Source organism: Homarus americanus, unplaced genomic scaffold (genome assembly GCF_018991925.1).
Source record: "Homarus americanus isolate GMGI-L3 unplaced genomic scaffold, GMGI_Hamer_2.0 scaffold28, whole genome shotgun sequence".
NCBI lineage: Eukaryota > Metazoa > Arthropoda > Malacostraca > Decapoda > Nephropidae > Homarus > Homarus americanus.
Genome location: NW_024742238.1, coordinates 191,914 through 211,926, shown reverse-complemented (window position 1 = coordinate 211,926; position 20,013 = coordinate 191,914). Strand labels below are relative to the sequence as shown.

Genomic DNA, 20,013 nt, shown 5'->3' with positions numbered 1-20,013 from the left:
CACACGATGGGAGTCTAGATCAACTTGTACAGGCCTCGTGTGTGTGTGTGTGTGTGTGTGTGTGTGTGTGTGTGTGTGTGTGTGTGTGTGTGTGTGTGTGTGTGTGTGTGCGTGTGCGTGTTTATCAAATTATTTTTTATTGCTTCAACTTAATGGAAATTAATTTGTTTATATTCAAATGTGCTCTTATTTATGTCTGTCTGTCTGTCTGTCTATGTATGTATGTATGTTTGTATATGTGTAGGTATGTATGTATGTATGTATGTACGCCTGTGGATGACTGTGAGGGAGCAACACGTCATTCAGTATCCTGTGGATTTCCAAAGCCAGTAAAAACAGGATAACTGTGGCTAACACGACCCGCCTCCCGCCTTCGGTATTCAGTACAGTACCAGATAAGGTTTAAGTTACATCTCTCTAATACATGGAAGGAGAGTTGAGTTAAGTGGGGAGCTCTTTCTTTTACAGTTCAAAATATAGTTATGAATTCTGGTGGAATATTAGCTTAGTACGTGGAAAATAAAACCTGTAAACTCTCAATCAGAATACCACGAAAAGAGTGAAGTGGGGAGCTCTTTCTTGTACACCTCAAAATATGGTTATAAACTCTAGTGGAATATTAGCTTAGAGTTAACGTGGATTTCTATTAAGTCAAAAGAGTTATCGTAATGTTTGTTAGAAAACCGTAGTATTATCCTGGTATTCTGCTGAGTGGGATGTTTAGGTGTGGAAAATAAAAAATTTGGGACTTTACAACAGTGACAAGAAAGATGTCATGAAAAACTCTTTATATTGAAAAGTTAAAAGAGAATTTCGAAATTATACTGAAGGAACAAAGAAAAAATAATGTAGAACACGATAACTCAACCTCATCTCAACCTCACCTCAACTTCATCTCAACCTCATCTCATACTCATCTCACCTCACCGCAACTCAATTCAACTAAACTAACCTAACCTAGCCGAGTAAGGAGATAAATATTTTTTATCTCCTCGAAATGAAAACTAGTGTAGAACTTTATAATTCTACATAAGTGACAAGAACAACGCGTGAATGAATAAACCTACATAGTAAATAGTTAAAAAAAAGAAAATTGTACTAAAATTGAACAGGAGAGTTAGTGTGGAATTCTACCAACTGGAGAGTTAATTTAAAGTTTAAGAACTTTACTTTAATATCAAAACTAAATTTCTTATTAAGGACTCCTACGTACTGCAGGCTAGAGTTTGAATGCCATGATGATGATGAGTGTAGTGATGATGGTGAAGATGGTGATGATGGTGATGATATTATGCCCCCTCACTCATGCAGGTTAGTACAGGTCTTTATGTCTTGTTCTATCTAATAATAATAATAATAATAATAATAATAATAATAATAATAATAATAATAATAATAATAATAATAATAATAATAATAATAATAATAATAATAATAATAATAATAGTAATAATAATAATAATAATAATAATAATAATAATAATAATAATAATAATAATAATAATAATAATTAACGGTTTATTGAAAGAGCATGGCAGCCGGAAGGCTAAAAAAATACAGTTACATTATTAGGGAATGTGTCTCTTGATTTACAAATAATATACAAGTAACATAAGTGATACAAATATGATATATAATGACCAGGTGGGGAGAATCTCAAACTACAGGGCATTTCAACATGGTGACAGTGCAAAAAGTAAGATTTACTGGGAGTGAATATACTGGTTGATTACAAGTTATTGATAATTTTTACAATGGTTGGGGCTGGGCTGTTCTTATAGCGATAAGTTCGTGCTCGTATGGACTGGATGCGGTTGTGGTGTCGAACAGCAATTCTCGGACGAGGGATTTCGGGTAGTAGTAGGAGCCGGTGTCGAGGATGGTGCAGAAGCTTCTCGCCAAATTTGCAGATGAGGTCGTGGTGATGGTCAGAAAGAGCCTAGAGGGTCAGTGTGTTGGGCGTTACTTCTTGATATGTGGAGTAGGAATGGGAGAGAATAATCTTGCATGCCCTCTTTTGCACTTTCTCTAGGTGTTTAAGTTGTGTGGCATTTAGGCAGCAAGACCAGGTAGGGGAGCCATAGGTGAGCTTGGGAAGTATGAATGTTGATTAAACACTGAGGAGCTCGGGGGCAGGAACTCCGAGGGACTTGAGTCGGTGGAGGAGGTGGAGACGGAAACTGGAGGATTTGAAACCTTCACTGACGTGTGGTTTCCAATTTAGTTTGTGGTCTATGGTGACGCCAAGGAGCTCAGTGGAATCTACAACCTGCAGTGTGTTGGAACCTAAAGTAATGGAAGGTTGTGGGACAACGTCTGAGAAGAGGTTGATGTGCATAACCATGGTTTGGTATGGTTGATGGTGACTTGGTTGTTGGTGGCCCAGTTTTGGAGACTGTTCAATAAATCCTGAAGTGTGGTGTGTGTGTGTGTGTGTGTGTGTGTGTGTGTGTGTGTGTGTGTGTGTGTGTGTGTAACTTCCCTGTAACTTCAATATAACTTCTTCTGAAGACTCACACTTGTTTAGGGAATTACCAGATATTATTCATAAAAACCATCTATCTTAGTTCACTTCTCTGAGATGGGTGGACAGATACAAGTCGTTATATGTATGTACACATATATATATATACATATATATATATATATATATATATATATATATATATATATATATATATATATATGTAACTCATCTGTAACAATTCCTTCATACATCCTACTTCACTTAGTGGCACTTAAAACATTAAACAAAATATTACTTCCACCAATGAACATGCCTTAAGTGCATCCGACAAAATTATGGCAATCACTGAGGAATAGAAATCCCGATTTACTCATACGACACAAGAATATGGATCACTCATAGCCTGTCTGGGATGACCCACAAAATACTATAATCCTAACTGCCCTAACTACACAGAACCCAAAGGTTGTAACTGCTATCCTGCCAAGTGGCAGGCATTCACATGAAACCGAGAAAATCACTCATGACCCGTCAGGCAGGCGGGTGCTCCGCTGTTTTTTTCATTACTCTTTCTAGGTTTCAGGAGTCATGAGTGTATTTTTCCACCAATACCCGTAACATGCTTCACACATAAGTTCAGAATGCACCCGTACTTTAAAGTACTAACAGTCTTTCACAAACTTTTGAAGAGGAACTCCTACGTCTCATGTGTGCAATCAACCATGAGGAACGTTGATCTCACACCTGGACTTGGCTATTCTAATCACATTTCACCCAATACTGGGGAGATAAATGTCTCTATGTAACCACTAGAACTCCCGGTCCCAGCGTGTGACCTTTCATTCACTCAGTCTGCAGCCAGTTTACTCCCAGTTCTTCATGGACAGGAAGAGAGCGACCGTCAGCCCGCTTAGTTAGGCCATCTCAGAGTACAACCAGGTGAACCCTGCCAACTGAGGGAGGTGTTCTACTTTCCCGTTAGTAAAAGTTTTTCACTGACTGACTGAAGAGATGTGATGTTGTATGAACCAAGGTGGGGAGATTTGATGAGCCAGATCAGCCACCGACCAAAGTGCGGCTGTTGGTCCCAGTAGTTAGTCGTCAGAGACACCTGTTCGCCCACTGCTCGGGTTGTCTCACCTCGGGTTGTCTCACCTCGTGCTTTGCCAGCTATATCTTACAAACCCGACCACCGACCACTGACCAAGTGAATTCTCGTAACCCTGTAAAAAGAGCACTTTATTAACTACTGTTAAATTCTTCGCCGCCCTATCTATACACTCTCTGAGATCGAATAAAGACTTACTTGCAACACGAATGAACACGCAGGAAGGGACGAGGCCATGTGGTCGTTTTTCTTGGCAGAACGCATAGTTAGACTTCAGTCTGGGTCAATGACCGTGAGCTAACTGAGACCCTATCACCCCAGGCGTCCTTCAGGGCGCTCGCCTGCCCTCCCTCCATGACTTCATTTTTCGCGTATTTCTAATAGTTTCTTTAGGACATGCGTAATATATTTAGACTGGGAAACTATCCACAATAACTATAAATTTTTTAATTGTCCCTTAACTTCATGAATCGTGTCTACATTAATTCGGTAAAGTGCATTTAAATTTCTATAGGCCTAGTTCAAAATGCTTCCACCCCCTGACTAAGGGCGTTGCTTGGAGGCCTTTCTTTTAACTCGCCACGAGGCATGAGTGCTTCTGCCTACTTATGTTTTCCTGTTCGGCAGATCGGTCATTTTTGTTCTAACGTCTCTAAATATCACAGTAAAATTTCTGACCATATATATATATATATATATATATATATATATATATATATATATATATATATATATATATATATATATATATATATATATATATATATATATATGTAATATTCAGAAATTTCAGAGTAATTTCGAATGCCCCGCCATTGGCAACACTGAGCGTTCAAGGTCATGGGAGGGAAGAGAGCGCTTCCTGCTCATAGCGAGAGATGGTGGAACTAGGCCTATATGATATTAAATGTAATTTACCGAATTAATAATGATGCGATTCATGAAGTAAGGGACTATTATTGAATTTGAAATTATTATAGATCGTTTATCAGTCTGAATAATGTTACGGGTGTCCCAAGGAGTTATTAGTTAGGCGGAAAATATGTCACGTAGGCCTAAGCTAACGCCTTGAGAGACGCGACGCGGGCCCTCCCTGAGTCACGGAGAAGCATTCAGACATACAAGACGTTCCTGCGCGTCCGTCACAGAAATAGTCACGTGGCCTAGTCACATGTGCTGCGCTATTGCAGTATAACAAGTAAGTCTCATTCAATCTCAGACAGGGTTAGATAGGGCAGTGATAAAGTAAACTAGAGCTAACAGTGAGTTCATTTCAGGGTTTCCGTCAGAACCCACTTGATTGGAGTTGACAGGAGTTGACCGGAGTTGACTGCGAGAGATTGACTGCCGTTGATGATTGAGGGTGGCGATTGTCGCCATTGGACCGATCAGTGTAGGCCTGTCACTGTTTAGCGGGGTAGCAAAGGATCTCTTGAGTGAACGAGTGCTCCCGACAACTAAAACGACACGGGACCAGCATCAGCAGTGGGTGATCAGTTCTTACCACTCGGGTGCACAACACCACATGTCCCGAGCAGCTAGAAGTGTTACCTACTGGCCATAGACACCTGCTGGCGTTCTCTCTTCCTGCCCATGGACGCACTGGGAGTACACTGAGGCTAGCTGAGTAAATTAATGGTCACACACTGAGACCATGAGTCTAGGACTCTAGGAGATACCTAGAGGAACATTTTATCTCCCTTATTACGGGTGTATGTTGAGTTGGGTGGAGCATGGTTCACGGGTATTGGTGGACCCAGTAACAAACCAAAAATAGTGACAATATATTTGTGTGTAGTTAATACCATTTCTCAGTTGCTGATGTTATCTTGACGTGTGTGGTTTAATATTTCTTAAATAATTTTGATAGTATTGTTGTTTGAATGTTTGTGTCACTAAGTGGAACCAGAGTGATACTGTGATTTGATTCTTTAATGCATCTAATTTTTCTTCATAATTCTGATCTCAGGGATAACCTTTGTTCCCCAGAGTAGTGGTTAAGTTAGGTTAGGAAGAGTGCATCTGTTGGGGTGATATAATTTTGTTGAAAACCCTTAAGGCCTATTCATTGTAGAGTAGTTAATTTCTTATTTTTTAATACCATTTCCTAAGTGACTGATATTATTTTGTGAAAGCCCTTAAGGCCTGTTTCATGTGTGCAAGCAACATTTCTTAATACTTCAAATTTATTGTTGCCTGAGTTTCTAATAATTTCTATATCATGTATAACTTTTATTCCCCAGAGTAGTGTTTTAAGTTCAGGTTAAGAGGTGCGCATATTGGTGTACCATTATTTGATTGTGTTTGTAGTGTTGGAGGGAATATACCTAAGTGTCTAAATTTTACAGTGTGCCTCATTCATCCCAGTCACAGACGCTATCCTTCCACGGGTCACGGACAATTCATTTTGTTTAGTAGATTTAAGTGTTCTTGTGCTGGTTCGGGATTTTTCTCAAAGGGGCGCTTCCACTGCCATTACCATCTATTAATTTTTAATAAACCCCAAGTCAAGTGAGAAAATAAAGTCCCGTATATTCCGACCGGTTACATATATATATATATATATATATATATATATATATATATATATATATATATATATATATATATATATATATATATATATATATATATATATATATATATATATATATATAATATATTTATATATATGCTAGGAGTTATAATGGCTTCAGACACCTTACTCCAAACCTGTATAGGAACACTACGTAAAATGATACCAAATTGTAAAAACTTGACAATGGACTCAGCACTAGTTCCAGGGTTACTCCCGTTAACTGAAGGTAGGTCTAGCCATGTAGACTTCATGAGTAAGTAAAGTAAGTTTTGTCTTGCGCGATCAACACGCACTAAAAACTGTGAAGGTTTTTCACCAGAGTTCCGTTCCATTGTCAAATAATCATGTAACGTTGAAAAAAATCAGTCTGACGTTCATTTGAACAGGCTGGTCGCCAAGCTTTCTTAAATTCATCCCAGGTAGAAATCTTACTCATCTCCCCATACTCGGCAATATACCTGGTCTCAGACTGGGAATCCTTGTGATCTATTGAATTGTGAGCACAGTTAATTATTTGAAGATCTGTGGGGTTCGTACCTATACACTTAGACCTAGCAAATTCTACACTGTTGGCAAACCAAGCCTCAATTTAGCTTAATTACCCTGAAAAATGTGGGTACTTAAGGTCGAGATTGGTATAGGTGTGGTTTACCACCTGGGTGGGTGGAGGGGCGGTTGGACGAGACATGAGAAAACTGGCTCTTCTAATCCCTTTCCTAAACCTTTTAAACACTGAGGCAATAGGAGCACTAGACGATCTACGTCGTAATTTATAACATGGCTGTAAATTGTCCAAATTACCAGAACAGAATGACAAAAAAAAATACTCCTCAGGTAAGTCATGAACTCAACACTTCAATGGTTAATTAACAATGAGTACAATTAGTGTAAAGGCCACTTAGCCTTGTCAAAAGTAATAGCAGGTGGTGACTGAGGAGGAAGGAGTGACTGTGTGGCTCCCAAGGTCGCTCAGTGACTGACTAACTAATGACTAATAACAGGGGAGAAGAAGGTTCAGGGAAGGATAAAGGGAGGATGGAAGTAAGTTTTAGAAGGAGAGGAAAGGTGCAGTGGCTTAAACACCGCTTGCGTGAGGGAGTAGGCGACATCGCGCCAGGACGGGGGGGGGGGACGGGATGGGCCAGCGCCGGGCCAAGCGTAGGTGCTCTGGCTGTATCAGTGAAGCGGAGGAAGAACAGCCCTGCCACAGTTGCCTCTGAAGATGTCTTGAATAAAGACGAAAGCTAAGGTGCTCCGTTGTTTCCCTTATCCGTGTGATTTAATCAAGATTTATCTTATCCACGTTTTCATTGTGGATCTACATGAAATATATATATATATATATATATATATATATATATATATATATATATATATATATATATATATATATATATATATATATATATATATATATATATATATATATATATATATATATATATATATATATATATTTCATTAGCCCAATAAACACGAGGACTTCTACATACAATCAATACATCAATCCGCCAGGACTCGAACCCACGGCCCACGACGCCATGACAGTCATGGGCTCGTGGGCCGTGGGTTTGAGTCCTGGCGGGTTGAGGTGTTGATTGTATATATATATATATATATATTGCTACGAGTTGGGGATTTAGAATATAGTTAAAAGTCTACCCAGATCCCAACAGGCAACAACAAAAAAAACCAAAGACAATCGGACTATAAAAGGGTAGACAAAGGATGCGAGTTTTTGTTGTGTATAATAAAGTACCATAAATTCCTTAACAAAATATTCAGCTATCTATAATTTACCCTTAACCATACTGAACCTAAACATTAACAGTATATACATATTTATACAACATAAACAATTTTGAAGCAAGTGGACGTGGGGGAGGCAATATAAGATTACAAATACTTAAGTGCGGAGCTGAGATGGCTGACGAGCAAGGCTGAGTATTGTAGAAGACGGTAGGTAGTCACTGTGCCGTAGGTTTCCAGGATAGGTGATCCTATGGTCACTTCCCAGAGTGTAGTGAACTCTCCTCGAACTCGAGCTGACAAAGAAGACTTGGAGGAAGTGACGAAACAACCAGGATATGGAGAAGGGAAACCCCAGAGTGGAAACTAAGACGAGTCATATTCGTGTCTCGTCCCTAGATGGCGTTGCTCGTGGTACTGGGTAGGTAGATCAGGACAATAGATGGCGTGGTTCGTAGTGCTGGGTAGGTAGATCATGACAATTGGTGGCGGGGTTCGTAACACACCCCCCCTCCAAAGACCTCCGTAGCGCGGGCGCGAAGGAGGTGATCACCTGGTGCGTCTGGAGAGTAGCTGCTGCATTTCCACTGGAGCTCGGGATAAGGAGTCCGCAATCAGGTTGTCCACCCCCTTATTGTGCTGGACTTGTAGGTTATAGGGCTGGGTGAGGAGAGCCCAGCGGAGGATTCGCTGGTTGGAGGTCTTGTTGGTTTGGATGAACGTGAGTGGGTTATGGTCGGTGAAGACTAGGGTTGTTTGTGGGCAAGACTGGAGGTAACATTCAAACTTCTTTATTGCCAACACCAGAGCCAGGGCCTCCTTCTCTATGGTCGAGTAGGTGGTCTGATGTTTTTTCAACTTGGCGGAGTAGTATGCCACAGGGTGAAGGACATCAGTGGTTGGGTCGGGTTGTAGGAGCACAGCCCCAACTCCGACACCACTAGCGTCGATTTGCAGATGGAAGGGCAAGGTGTAGTCAGGGGGGTGGACTACAGGCTTGGAGGCAAGGAAGGCTTTGAGGCGGTGGAAAGACTGGTCGCACCTCTGGTTCCAGATGTAAGGGACCGCAGAACTGGTAAGGTCTGTGAGGGGTCCGGCCACGCTGGAGAAGTTACTGCAGAACCGACGGTAGTAGCCGCACATCCCCAGGAAGCGCATGAGTTCCTTCCTCGTCCTTGGAGTGGGGAAGGACAATATGGCTTTAACGTTTGCGTCCTTGGGTCTCACCATACCATGCCCAACGATATGTCCCAGGTAAGTAACCGAGGCCCGGCCAAAAGCAGATTTAGCCAGGTTTATGGTGAATCCAGTCTCTTGCAGTTGTGCGAACAGTATCTCCAAACGCACCAGATGTTCGTCCCAGCCGTCCGACACCACCACCAGGTCATCCAGGTAGGCGAACGTCCAACCTAGGTCCTGAATTAGGTAGTTGATGGCCCTCTGGAATGTGGCCGGAGCATTAGAAAAGCCAAACGCCATAACCAAATATTGAAAAAGACCAAATGGAGTTATAAATGCCGAGATTATTTTTGCCCTATCCGTGAGTCCCACTTCATAATATCCATTCAACAGGTCCACGGTACTGATAAATTTTGCACAGCCTATGCTGTCTATTATATCTTCAATCAAAGGTAAAGGGTAGGAGTCTGAGACAGTGACCTGGTTCACTTTACGATAATCGGTACAGAAACGAAAAGTGCCATCAGGTTTTGGAATGAGAAGGCAAGGTGAAGCCCAGGGGGAGGTACTAGGCTCAACTAAGTTATGTTTTAACAAAAAATCTACCTCCTTTTTCATAATCTCTCTTTTTTGTGGATTTAGTCGATATGCTGATTGCCTAATGGGTTGTACATCATCTGAGATTAGCTTAATATCATGTTTAAGTATATTGCAAAAACCTGGGAGGTCTGACGTGACTTTAGGAAATGTTGATAATAACTTAGTGAGATCTTTTGCTTGAGATGGATTCAGAACAGAAAAATACTCATCCAAGTTGTTGAGTATGTGACTGTTAGCAGGGTTTTCTTTAGGTAGAGGGAAGACTAAATTCTCTAATAGATCCATGTCATCTGTCTCCGGCTCCGGCCCTGACAAAACCGTATGCAATACAGGTAGGCTTATAGCCTCTGGGATGTCTTCCTCTGACTGCCTGGAATGGTAAAGTTTCATGACATTAATGTGAACAAGTTGTGAATCTTCTCGGCGATCAGGAGTATGGACTATATAGTTGAGGGGAGATAGTTTATTAGCATTGATTTGAAAGTTTTGATGGAACCGTTCCAAGCAACCTTGGGATGGTGGGTGGTAAGCCTAAGATGTACAATGGTCCACACTGAGGTCTTTCATCACCTGTTTGAACAAAGATGGATCAGATTGTTGGGCTGTAATGAGGTCATCCTTACTAATGGTCTTATTGTACAGATCTTCTGGGGGTAGGAAGACTTTGGAGGTGGTTTTAGATGAAGACGGCCCATTTCGCACACTCTGTGACCGGGTGACAGCACAAGATGGGAAAAGATGAGGAATAGTTTCTTTAAGGTCAGTGGTGGAGTTTACAGGTAAGGGAGAGTCGACTGTCTTTATGTTAGGAACCACTAGATCTCCTACCAAGTCATTACCCAATAATAAATGAATGCCGCACACAGGCATTGGGTCTTTCCTAATGGCTATTTGCACTTCCCCAGTAATCAAGGGACATTGGAGGTGCACTTTAGCTAAAGGATAGGAAGAATGGGATGAGTGATCTGAAATTAGAACACTCATTAGTAAATGCGGTAGATATATCAGGAATGACGTTAAACAGGAGGATAGATTGTGCTGCGCCCGTATCACATAGTATACGAATAGGGAAAGAACGAGACCCCTCTATGATTGAAATTTTCCCTCATAGGTGAATGAAGAGAAGAGATCCTGATGGGGCCTTTCCACATTGGTGGTTGCTATTGGTTTGGATTTGGGATCCAGGGAACTACTTTTAGCAATTCGACACTTTGGGTGTTTACAAGACTGGATCGTATGGCCTGGGTTTTTACAGTAAGAACAATAAAACTTGGTTGCATCAGGTGGGGTAGGTGTGGGACCTTTCGACCTACCACTCACGTCCCCAAGGTTATCATCAGAGGAGGACCTAACATGTCGGAAAGTACCACGTTCCCTACGGCACAGTGACTCCACCAGCAAGGCGTACTCATCAGCCAGCTCAGCCGCACGCCCTAAATTAACCTCTCCACGATCCTCCACATGCTTCAAGATGTGAAATGGTATCTTGCTCTTCCACTCCTCCAGGACTACCAAGTTTAACAAATCCTGAGGTGGCCATTAAGAAAACCTAGATAAATTAATTAATGGTCAAAAGATAAGTGGATTACCCTAGAAAATATCACGGCAGTGGATAACCAGAAAGTCCCGGAAACTACCCAAGTTATACCTAGGGAAATTACACTTATGAATATTGTTCTTCTGAGAATATCCTTAGATAAGGATAAGAGACTTGAAAGGGGAAGGGCGTATTACGGCATTAATATAAAGATCCGGATTAACAACCCTGAGATACTTGAAAGAGGAAGGGCGTATTACGGCATTTATATAAAGATCCGGATTAACAACCCTGAGATACTTGAAAGAGGAAGGGCGTATTACGGCATTAATATAAAGATCCGGATTAACAACCCTGAGATACTTGAAAGAGGAAGGGCGTATTACGGCATTAATATAAAGATCCGGATTAACAACCCTGAGATACTTGAAAGAGGAAGGGCGTATTACGGCATTAATATAAAGATCCGGATTAACAACCCTGAGATACTTGAAAGAGGAAGGGCGTATTACGGCATTTTATATAAAGATCCGGATTAACAACCCTGAGATACTTGAAAGAGGAAGGGCGTATTACGGCATTTATATAAAGATCCGGATTAACAACCCTGAGATACTTGAAAGAGGAAGGGCGTATTACGGCATTAATATAAAGATCCGGATTAACAACCCTGAGATACTTGAAAGAGGAAGGGCGTATTACGGCATTTATATAAAGATCCGGATTAACAACCCTGAGATACTTGAAAGAGGAAGGGCGTATTACGGCATTTATATAAAGATCCGGATTAACAACCCTGAGATACTTGAAGAGGAAGTATTACGGCATTTATATAAAGATCGGATTAACAACTGAGATACTTGAAGAGGAAGAGTATTCGGCATTAATAAGATCGGATTACTTGAAAGAGGAAGGGCGTATTACGGCATTAATATAAAGATCCGGATTAACAACCCTGAGATACTTGAAAGAGGGAAGGCATTTATATAAAGCGTACCCTGAGATACGGCATTAATATAAAGATCCGGATTAACAACCCTGAGATACTTGAAAGAGGAAGGGCGTATTACGGCATTTATATAAAGATCCGGATTAACAACCCTGAGATACTTGAAAGAGGAAGGGCGTATTACGGCATTTAATATAAAGATCCGGATTAACAACCCTGAGATACTTGAAAGAGGAAGGGCGTATTACGACATTAATATAAAGATCCGGATTAACAACCCTGAGATACTTGAAAGAGGAAGGGCGTATTACGGCATTAATATAAAGATCCGGATTAACAACCCTTGAGTTTGGTATGATTGACCACGAATGAGATAATGAGAAGAACAATAATGGAGGCTTTATAATTATGGGGTCCTGGTAGAGCGGGGCATCCCAAGATATCACTTCACCCTAAACTAGTGACTATGGAACAGCCTACTCTGTCGTGAGGGTACGGCATTAAACAGATCCGGATTCTTCCCTACACTCGATAAGACTTACTACACGACTGCCACGTGTAATAACAGGTAAGCCTTATGATACTTGGAACCTAATATCCTACATCTGTCACTCTTACTGTACGGTAATACCAATATATGCATACACATATGAAGGAAACTTTAAACCACCGTAAAGCAATTGTGAACAGAAGTGACTGGGAGGAATAATTAACAAGGAGTTACAAGGGAGGAAGGAATATGGTACTTAAGGTCGGGTCCTGTCACGGTCGCCATTTGTTACGAGTTGGGGATTTAGAATATAGTTAAAAGTCTACCCAGATCCCAACAGGCAACAACAACAAAAACAAAGACAATCGGACTATAAAAGGGTAGACAAAGGATGCGAGTTTTTGTTGTGTATAATAAAGTACCATAAATTCCTTAACAAAATATTCAGCTATCTATAATTTACCCTTAACCATACTTAACCTAAACATTAACAGTATATACATATTTATACAACATAAACAATTTTGAAGCAAGTGGACGTGGGGGAGGCAATATAAGATTACAAATACTTAAGTGCGGAGCTGAGATGGTTGACGAGCAAGGCTGAGTATTGTAGAAGACGGTAGGTAGTCACTGTGCCGTAGGTTTCCAGGATAGGTGATCCTGTGGTCACTTCCCAGAGTGTAGTGAACTCTCCTCGAACTCGAGCTGACAAAGAAGACTTGGAGGAAGTGACGAAACAACCAGGATATGGAGAAGGGAAACCCCAGAGTGGTAACTAAGACGAGTCATACTCGTGTCTCGTCCCTAGATGGTGTTGCTCGTGGTGCTGGGTAGGTAGATCAGGACAATTGGTGGCGGGGTTCGTAACAATATATATATATATATATATATATATATATATATATATATATATATATATATATATATATATATATATATATATATATATATATATATAAAATATATATATATATATTTATATATATATATATATATATATATATATATATATATATATATATATATATATATATTATATATATATATTTATATATAATATATATATATATATATATATATATATATATATATATATATATATATATATATATATTAAAATCACGGGAAAATGGAAACAACGAGTACCTTAGCTTTCGTCTTTATTCAAGACATGTTGTGAATAAAGACGAAAGCTAGGATTCCGTTTTTCCATTTTGTATCATATCTTATCCACGTTTCATTGTGGATTTACATGAAATATATATATGTATATATATATATTATATATATAATATATATATGTATATATATATATTATATATATAATATATATATATATATATATATATATATATATATATATATATATATATATATATATATATATATATATATATATATATATATATATATATATATATATATACAGAGAGGCTGGCCACTTGATCTGGGACTGAGGACTGTGAGCCTGAGAGCAGTGTTAGAGATGCTATTTAGATCTGCTAGGACTGACGGGGTCTCTCAGTCTACTGCTCAGTGGTAGATCAGTAATGTGTGGTGTCCAGCTAAAGAACTGCCTAGCTCTTCCAGGGCGAATCTACCCCGGGGCTAACTGACAATTACGTCACGAAGGATGATGCATGGGTTCAAGCTTCCAGAAGCTCCTACCAGCAGGGAGGGTCGGTATGAGTCAATTCCTTGGCATGAACACCTGAATCAGTGTCAGCAGCGTTACAGAAATAGCTGTCTGGAAATGATCTTGTTGAGCCATGAATCATCCTTAATTGACGTTGCAAATATCTGACTAATCTGACTAATAATTTACATCAAATACTTGGAAGTCTACTTGTGATAATCAATGTACCTAGTTATCAAGTAATAGTCATTAATTAAATAAGTAATGAGCTTCAAAGGTATTATCGTCATATTGAGACATCTCTGGTCGACACACTGTCTCCAGACTGTGTACGTGACTAAAGCAGCTGCGTTTGAGCAGGCTAAATATATGCTTACTACGTGGTTGCTATGAAAACTTCTTTGACCCTGCGGGTCAATGTAAAATGCATAATGAAACTTATTCATCCATCGTGTATAATACTCTGGTTGCTATATTGGTTACAGGCTAAACGTGTGCTTACATGTGTGTGTGGTTGTGTGTGAGTGTGTGTGCGTGTGTGTATTTGTGTTATTGCGTTAGTGTGAGCGTATATGTATGCAACACGAGCTTACTATACGTTTCATTTTATTCAAGACGTTGGATAATGAATAAGGAGTGAGAGAGAGAGAGAGAAAGAGAGAGAGATTACACTCTTTTGATCTCAAACTAACCCTTTCCCCCTACAGTAAGGACCAGAAACGGTATGCCAGTGCTTCTTGTCGCTCCTCAACACCTACAGGTCTACCGTCTATTACTGTACACCGACGTGCCCTCCACCCAGGCTTCTGTCATCTTCTACGTCAACAACTACAAACAATCTTACTTCAAAAATTTCACCATTAATCAAGCTCATGTTTGGCATATATTTGATTTCTATCCAAGTGTAAGTTGAACAAGAATCAAGGCAACGGGATACAATTGGGTAACATTGCTAAATCCTCTTTATTTTTTGGCCCAATATTTTCCTCATGATTGTTTCTACAGATTTCATACAACTTAACATGTATTAGTAACTTGTTATTCAACAAAATATGTGAAAGTTTTTAATTTATGTGCAAAAAGAAATAGTGAAACCTCTATTAAATGTACAACATAAAGATGAAAATCCGTTATATCGACGGTCCGTTAGATGTGAAACCCTCAATTCATGGATTATATATATATATATATATATATATATATATATATATATATATATATATATATATATATATATATATATATATATATATATATATATATAATATATATATATATATATATATATATATATATATATATATATATATATATATATATATATATATATACAGTATATTATTATTTTTATTTTTTTACGGTGATTAGCCCGTTACTGACCCACATCGCGGCCTGGGGGGTGAAAATGTAATAATAATAATGATTCAGATCAGTAAAATTTTTAATACAAAATACAAAAATAAATAACAAAGACAATAATAATAATAATAATAATAATAATAATAATAATAATAATAATAATAATAATAATAATAATAATAATAATAATAATAATAATAATAATAATAATAATAATAATAATAATAATAATAAAGAACCATAAAGAAATAAAGAAATTAAAAAAATAAAAGATCAGGAGTGAGAAACAATATACATACAGGTATGTATGTTGCTGTCAATGGTAAGAGAAACAATTGAGACCCTGCAATTGTGTGTAAATGAGGCAGAAAGTGAGATCAGCAACCTGGGACTTGGTCACAATTTTCGTGATGCCCTATGGCAGCAAGGTCTACCATTAGACAACACATTATGCTTCCAATATCTTCCCAGGCAGTAGTGGGTCCGACTAATTACCCAAATGTACCCAAATGTACCCAAATGTAGCCAAATATACCGGAATGAAGTCAAATAATGGTCTTAGATGAATAAATCGGACTGCCAATCACTTCTCGACTAGTATTTGGTGTCAGAGTCACAAAAAATTGGAAAACTTACTTTAATCTGAGTTAATAGATCGCGTGCATGTACCGAGGGAGCGAGGAATTACCCAAATGTACCCAAATGTAGTTTTCCAATTTTTTGTGACTTTCTGACACCAAATACTAGTCGAGAAGTGATTAGCAAATCCGACTTATTCATGTAGGACCATTATTTGACTTCATTGCGGCTATATTTGGCTACATTTGGGTACAATTGGGTAATTAGTCGGACCGGGCGGTAGTACCTCCCTGTTTGGTAGCTGCCTACCTACTATGTAGAAGGAAGTCCGTTCTATGGAGGTATCACTGTACAGTATAGTTAGAAATAATAGAATGTATACATGGAAGAATTAGCAACTTTAAAAGTGTATATGTTCAGTTACCAGAAAAAAAATGTATATATTTTTACCAGGGGCATCGTTGAATTTCAGATGGAGCACTACGACTTCTGTTGTATTGGTAGGGATGTCAAAATTCTTCGTCTGTCGTATCATATTGTTTAAAGTACAGGTAATTTTTGTAAAGATCGTTTTCTGATCGACTGTGTATGTGATGTGTGTATGTAAAGAACCAATGTCATTCTTTTTCTTGTGGTTAGAAACAATGGCTATAATACAGTGAACCCTCTCAGTAGTGGACTTCTCAATAACAGAATCCTCCCAATAATGGACAGGGCTTGCAAGAATTAGTCTGTTATTGAGAAGGTTTACTGTATCCATTACTGTTTTGAGAGGTCCACTATTGGGGAAGGTTTACTGTAGCCATTACAGTACTTTATCAAGAAGTTTGTTATTGAGAGGGTTCACTGTATCCATTACTTATTAAGAAGTTCACTATTGGGAGGTTTTACTGTATCCATTACTTTACTGAAAAGTCTGTTATTGAGAGGTTTTACTGTATCCATTTCTTTATTGAGAAGTCTGTTATTGAGATGGTTTACTGTTTAACAATGGACATAATATATATTATTATGGTTTCTAGTTAAGGTAGTCACCCACCTTCCTCTCTTCGACAGCCTCAGAAGGTGTGGATAGCGGCCCCAGTAGCTCAACTGAAGACTTACGTGAACCATGTCATCAGACGCATCAAACTCAACAGTGATCATATTGTGGACTGGGTTCTCTGTGACTACTCCTGTTGTAAGTATTGAGAGAGAGAGAGAGAGAGAGAGAGAGAGAGAGAGAGAGGGGGGGGGGTATGTTTAACAGAAAACTGATTAAATGAGACAGAAAATGGTGAAGTGAAAACGAGAAAGATGTTTAACAAAGAAAATTATACAAAAATAAAACAGTAAACAAAGAAAATTGTAAACAAAGAAAACAGTAAACAACGAAAATGGTAAACAAAGAAAATTAAAACAATTATATAAAATGAAAAACAGTATAACTAACACTTATAGGATCCTTCATTTCCTCTACATGAATATCAGTTTATGATATTCTCAATACTGAATATCTCGAGATCACAGTCACTTGGTTGTAACTGGGCATTGGAGGCGTCACATCAGATGGTTAATGCTGCCACAACACTATTTTGGAAGCCTTGTGTGTGTGTGTACATTCCTCTTTATCGTCAAATTACTCAAATATCTTAATTTCCTTCTAGCTCTACCAGCACTAGCCAGTCCCTGCCCTACCACATCTACCAACACCACTACCACAGCCCACATCACCACAACCAGTACCTTTAACATCATCCTAGGTGTGATGTGTAGTGTGTTTATCCTCACTACACTCACTCTGTCACTCTATATTTGCTTCAGCAATAACAATCAACACTTGACCAGTAAGTATTATATGGTAGATTAATGTACAGTACTTAAAACATCAGAATTTTCATACTAGAATTACATGTTTTGTTATTTTTTGTTCGGGTTAGTTTAGGTTAGGTTAGGGTACATTAGGTTAGATTAAACAATGTTGGTTTTGTTAGGTTGAGTAAGGATAGGATAGGATAGAATAGACTAGACTAAATTAGGTTCGGTTAGGTTAAGCTAAATTAGTTTAGGTTATTTTCGGTTAGGCTAGGCTAAGCTAGGTTAAGTTAGGTTAGGTTATGTTACATTAAGTTCTATTAGTCGTCATACTGTATGTTCGGTCTTAACAATGTCTTCTTCACCCCACCACAGACCCCCCTCTGCCAGCTCACGTAGCATCTCCAGCAGAACCAGCAATGTGTATGAAACAGGAGTACTATGGAGAAGCCTGTGTAAACCACAGTTCTTCCCACGAGAGTGAGAGGAGCCTCTGTGGGATAACACTGCACAGAGAATCTGAATGGTCAAATGACCATCAGTTATAATGGATCCCAGTAGTCTTGAGCTGTGTTTACATTGGGAATTTTTCTTCAAATAAGTTCAGTGTACAGTAATTACAACCATTTTTAACTCCATCCTAACCTAATCTCCACGCCACCACCTCGGGAGAGGCTCCAGTGTTCATATTGGAACTATCGCCTCCGTCCAATCCAGCGTAAATGTAAACAAACCAGTGTTTCTCCCGTCATAGCATCATATACTGCAGGTATTATAGTAAATGCAGATTTATTGTGCCTCAGTCAGAAGGCGTCAGATCTAGTGGACCCCACTCCCTTGTAATAATTTTTTGCTACACATACACCGATTATTCATTAACCAATCTATATTCTTTATGGTGTTTTCTCCATTAGAAATAAAAAGCATTAACAGTGAAATATGTTCTAATTTATGAAATAGTAACCAATACCACTACAGGGTACCAAAAAAACTTCCAATTCCATTCAGAAATGAAATTTAATAAAAATCGAGGTTACTACTACTACTACTACTTTTTTTGTTCTTTTCTTTTTTTTAAACGTGGCCTCCAGCCTCCCCCAAAAGCCACACCTTCGCCGCCATTTTATTACCTTAATATTAAATTTCCTAATACATAAGTAGCTATCCTAGCTGTGTTGAGTTAGTTGAGCTGCAGATCTATGCAGCTGTTGTCGGCTTTGAGGCCGAAGCTCTCGTTCCCCTGAGGCAGAGCAAAGTTGACCGAAGGAGAGAGACGGACAGTCGACATCTCATCCAGGCTGTAACATAACTTCTGGGCTGCTGCTTCTGTTCGGAGATCACCTCCGCAAGTCCGACGTAGAAACATCTTGCACTTTTTCCCATTCCACCAGAGGTTGTGAACACTAGAGGAGTGAAGCTGCCTTGATCAACGTTCTGAATTCTCTCCCTGTATGCCCATATCTTGTCGTTCTCGTTCCTCCTGCGTGCAGCATCGAGCTACTACTACTACTTTCTTTCTTTTTTTCTATGGCCTCCAGCCTCCCCCAATAGCCAGATCTTCGCCACCATTTTATTACCTTAATATTAAATATCCTAATAATTAAGTAGCTATCCTAGCTGTGTTGAGTTAGTTGAGCCGCAGTCAATATGTGCAGCTGTTGTCGGCTTTGGGGCCGACGATCTTGTAGTGGATACTCTCCCCGACAACTACCACTGCCTTTAGTCGCTAATCAGCCGATCCCGCAGCGAGTTTCTCTGTCAAGCCTAGCTGTCTGGACTGCGTGGTGGTCGGCCAGCAGCAACGTTCACTTCCGGCGTACACGTGTATATAAGCCCACAGCCTCGCCGTTAAGGGGATGCCCAGATTCTTTCTACTCCTACTGTATTTCAGTCTCACCACTTTTTCTTCAATTCCTAATAATCTTCTTTCACCTCTTAACTAATGACTTCGTATCGTATCGTTAAGGGGATTCTACTCAACGCTC

At 39.1% G+C, this 20,013-nt stretch overlaps 1 protein-coding gene across 3 annotated transcripts; it reads left to right on the top strand.

Moving 5' to 3' along the window:
* Positions 1 to 388: 388 nt before the first annotated feature.
* Positions 389 to 19,141, top strand: LOC121876637. 3 transcript variants are annotated; one of them, XM_042381920.1, is made up of 6 exons: positions 389 to 445; positions 1,201 to 1,311; positions 15,004 to 15,200; positions 17,291 to 17,414; positions 17,881 to 18,060; positions 18,404 to 19,141. In XM_042381920.1, exons 2-6 carry the CDS (start codon positions 1,236 to 1,238, stop codon positions 18,574 to 18,576), a joined length of 750 nt encoding a protein of 249 aa, XP_042237854.1. In that variant the 5' UTR covers positions 389 to 445; positions 1,201 to 1,235; the 3' UTR covers positions 18,577 to 19,141. The 3 variants fall into 3 exon arrangements, with proteins under 3 accessions (XP_042237854.1, XP_042237856.1, XP_042237855.1); XM_042381921.1 differs by having other exon boundaries at positions 408 to 440; XM_042381922.1 differs by lacking the exon at positions 1,201 to 1,311 and having other exon boundaries at positions 391 to 440.
* Positions 19,142 to 20,013: the final 872 nt, after the last annotated feature.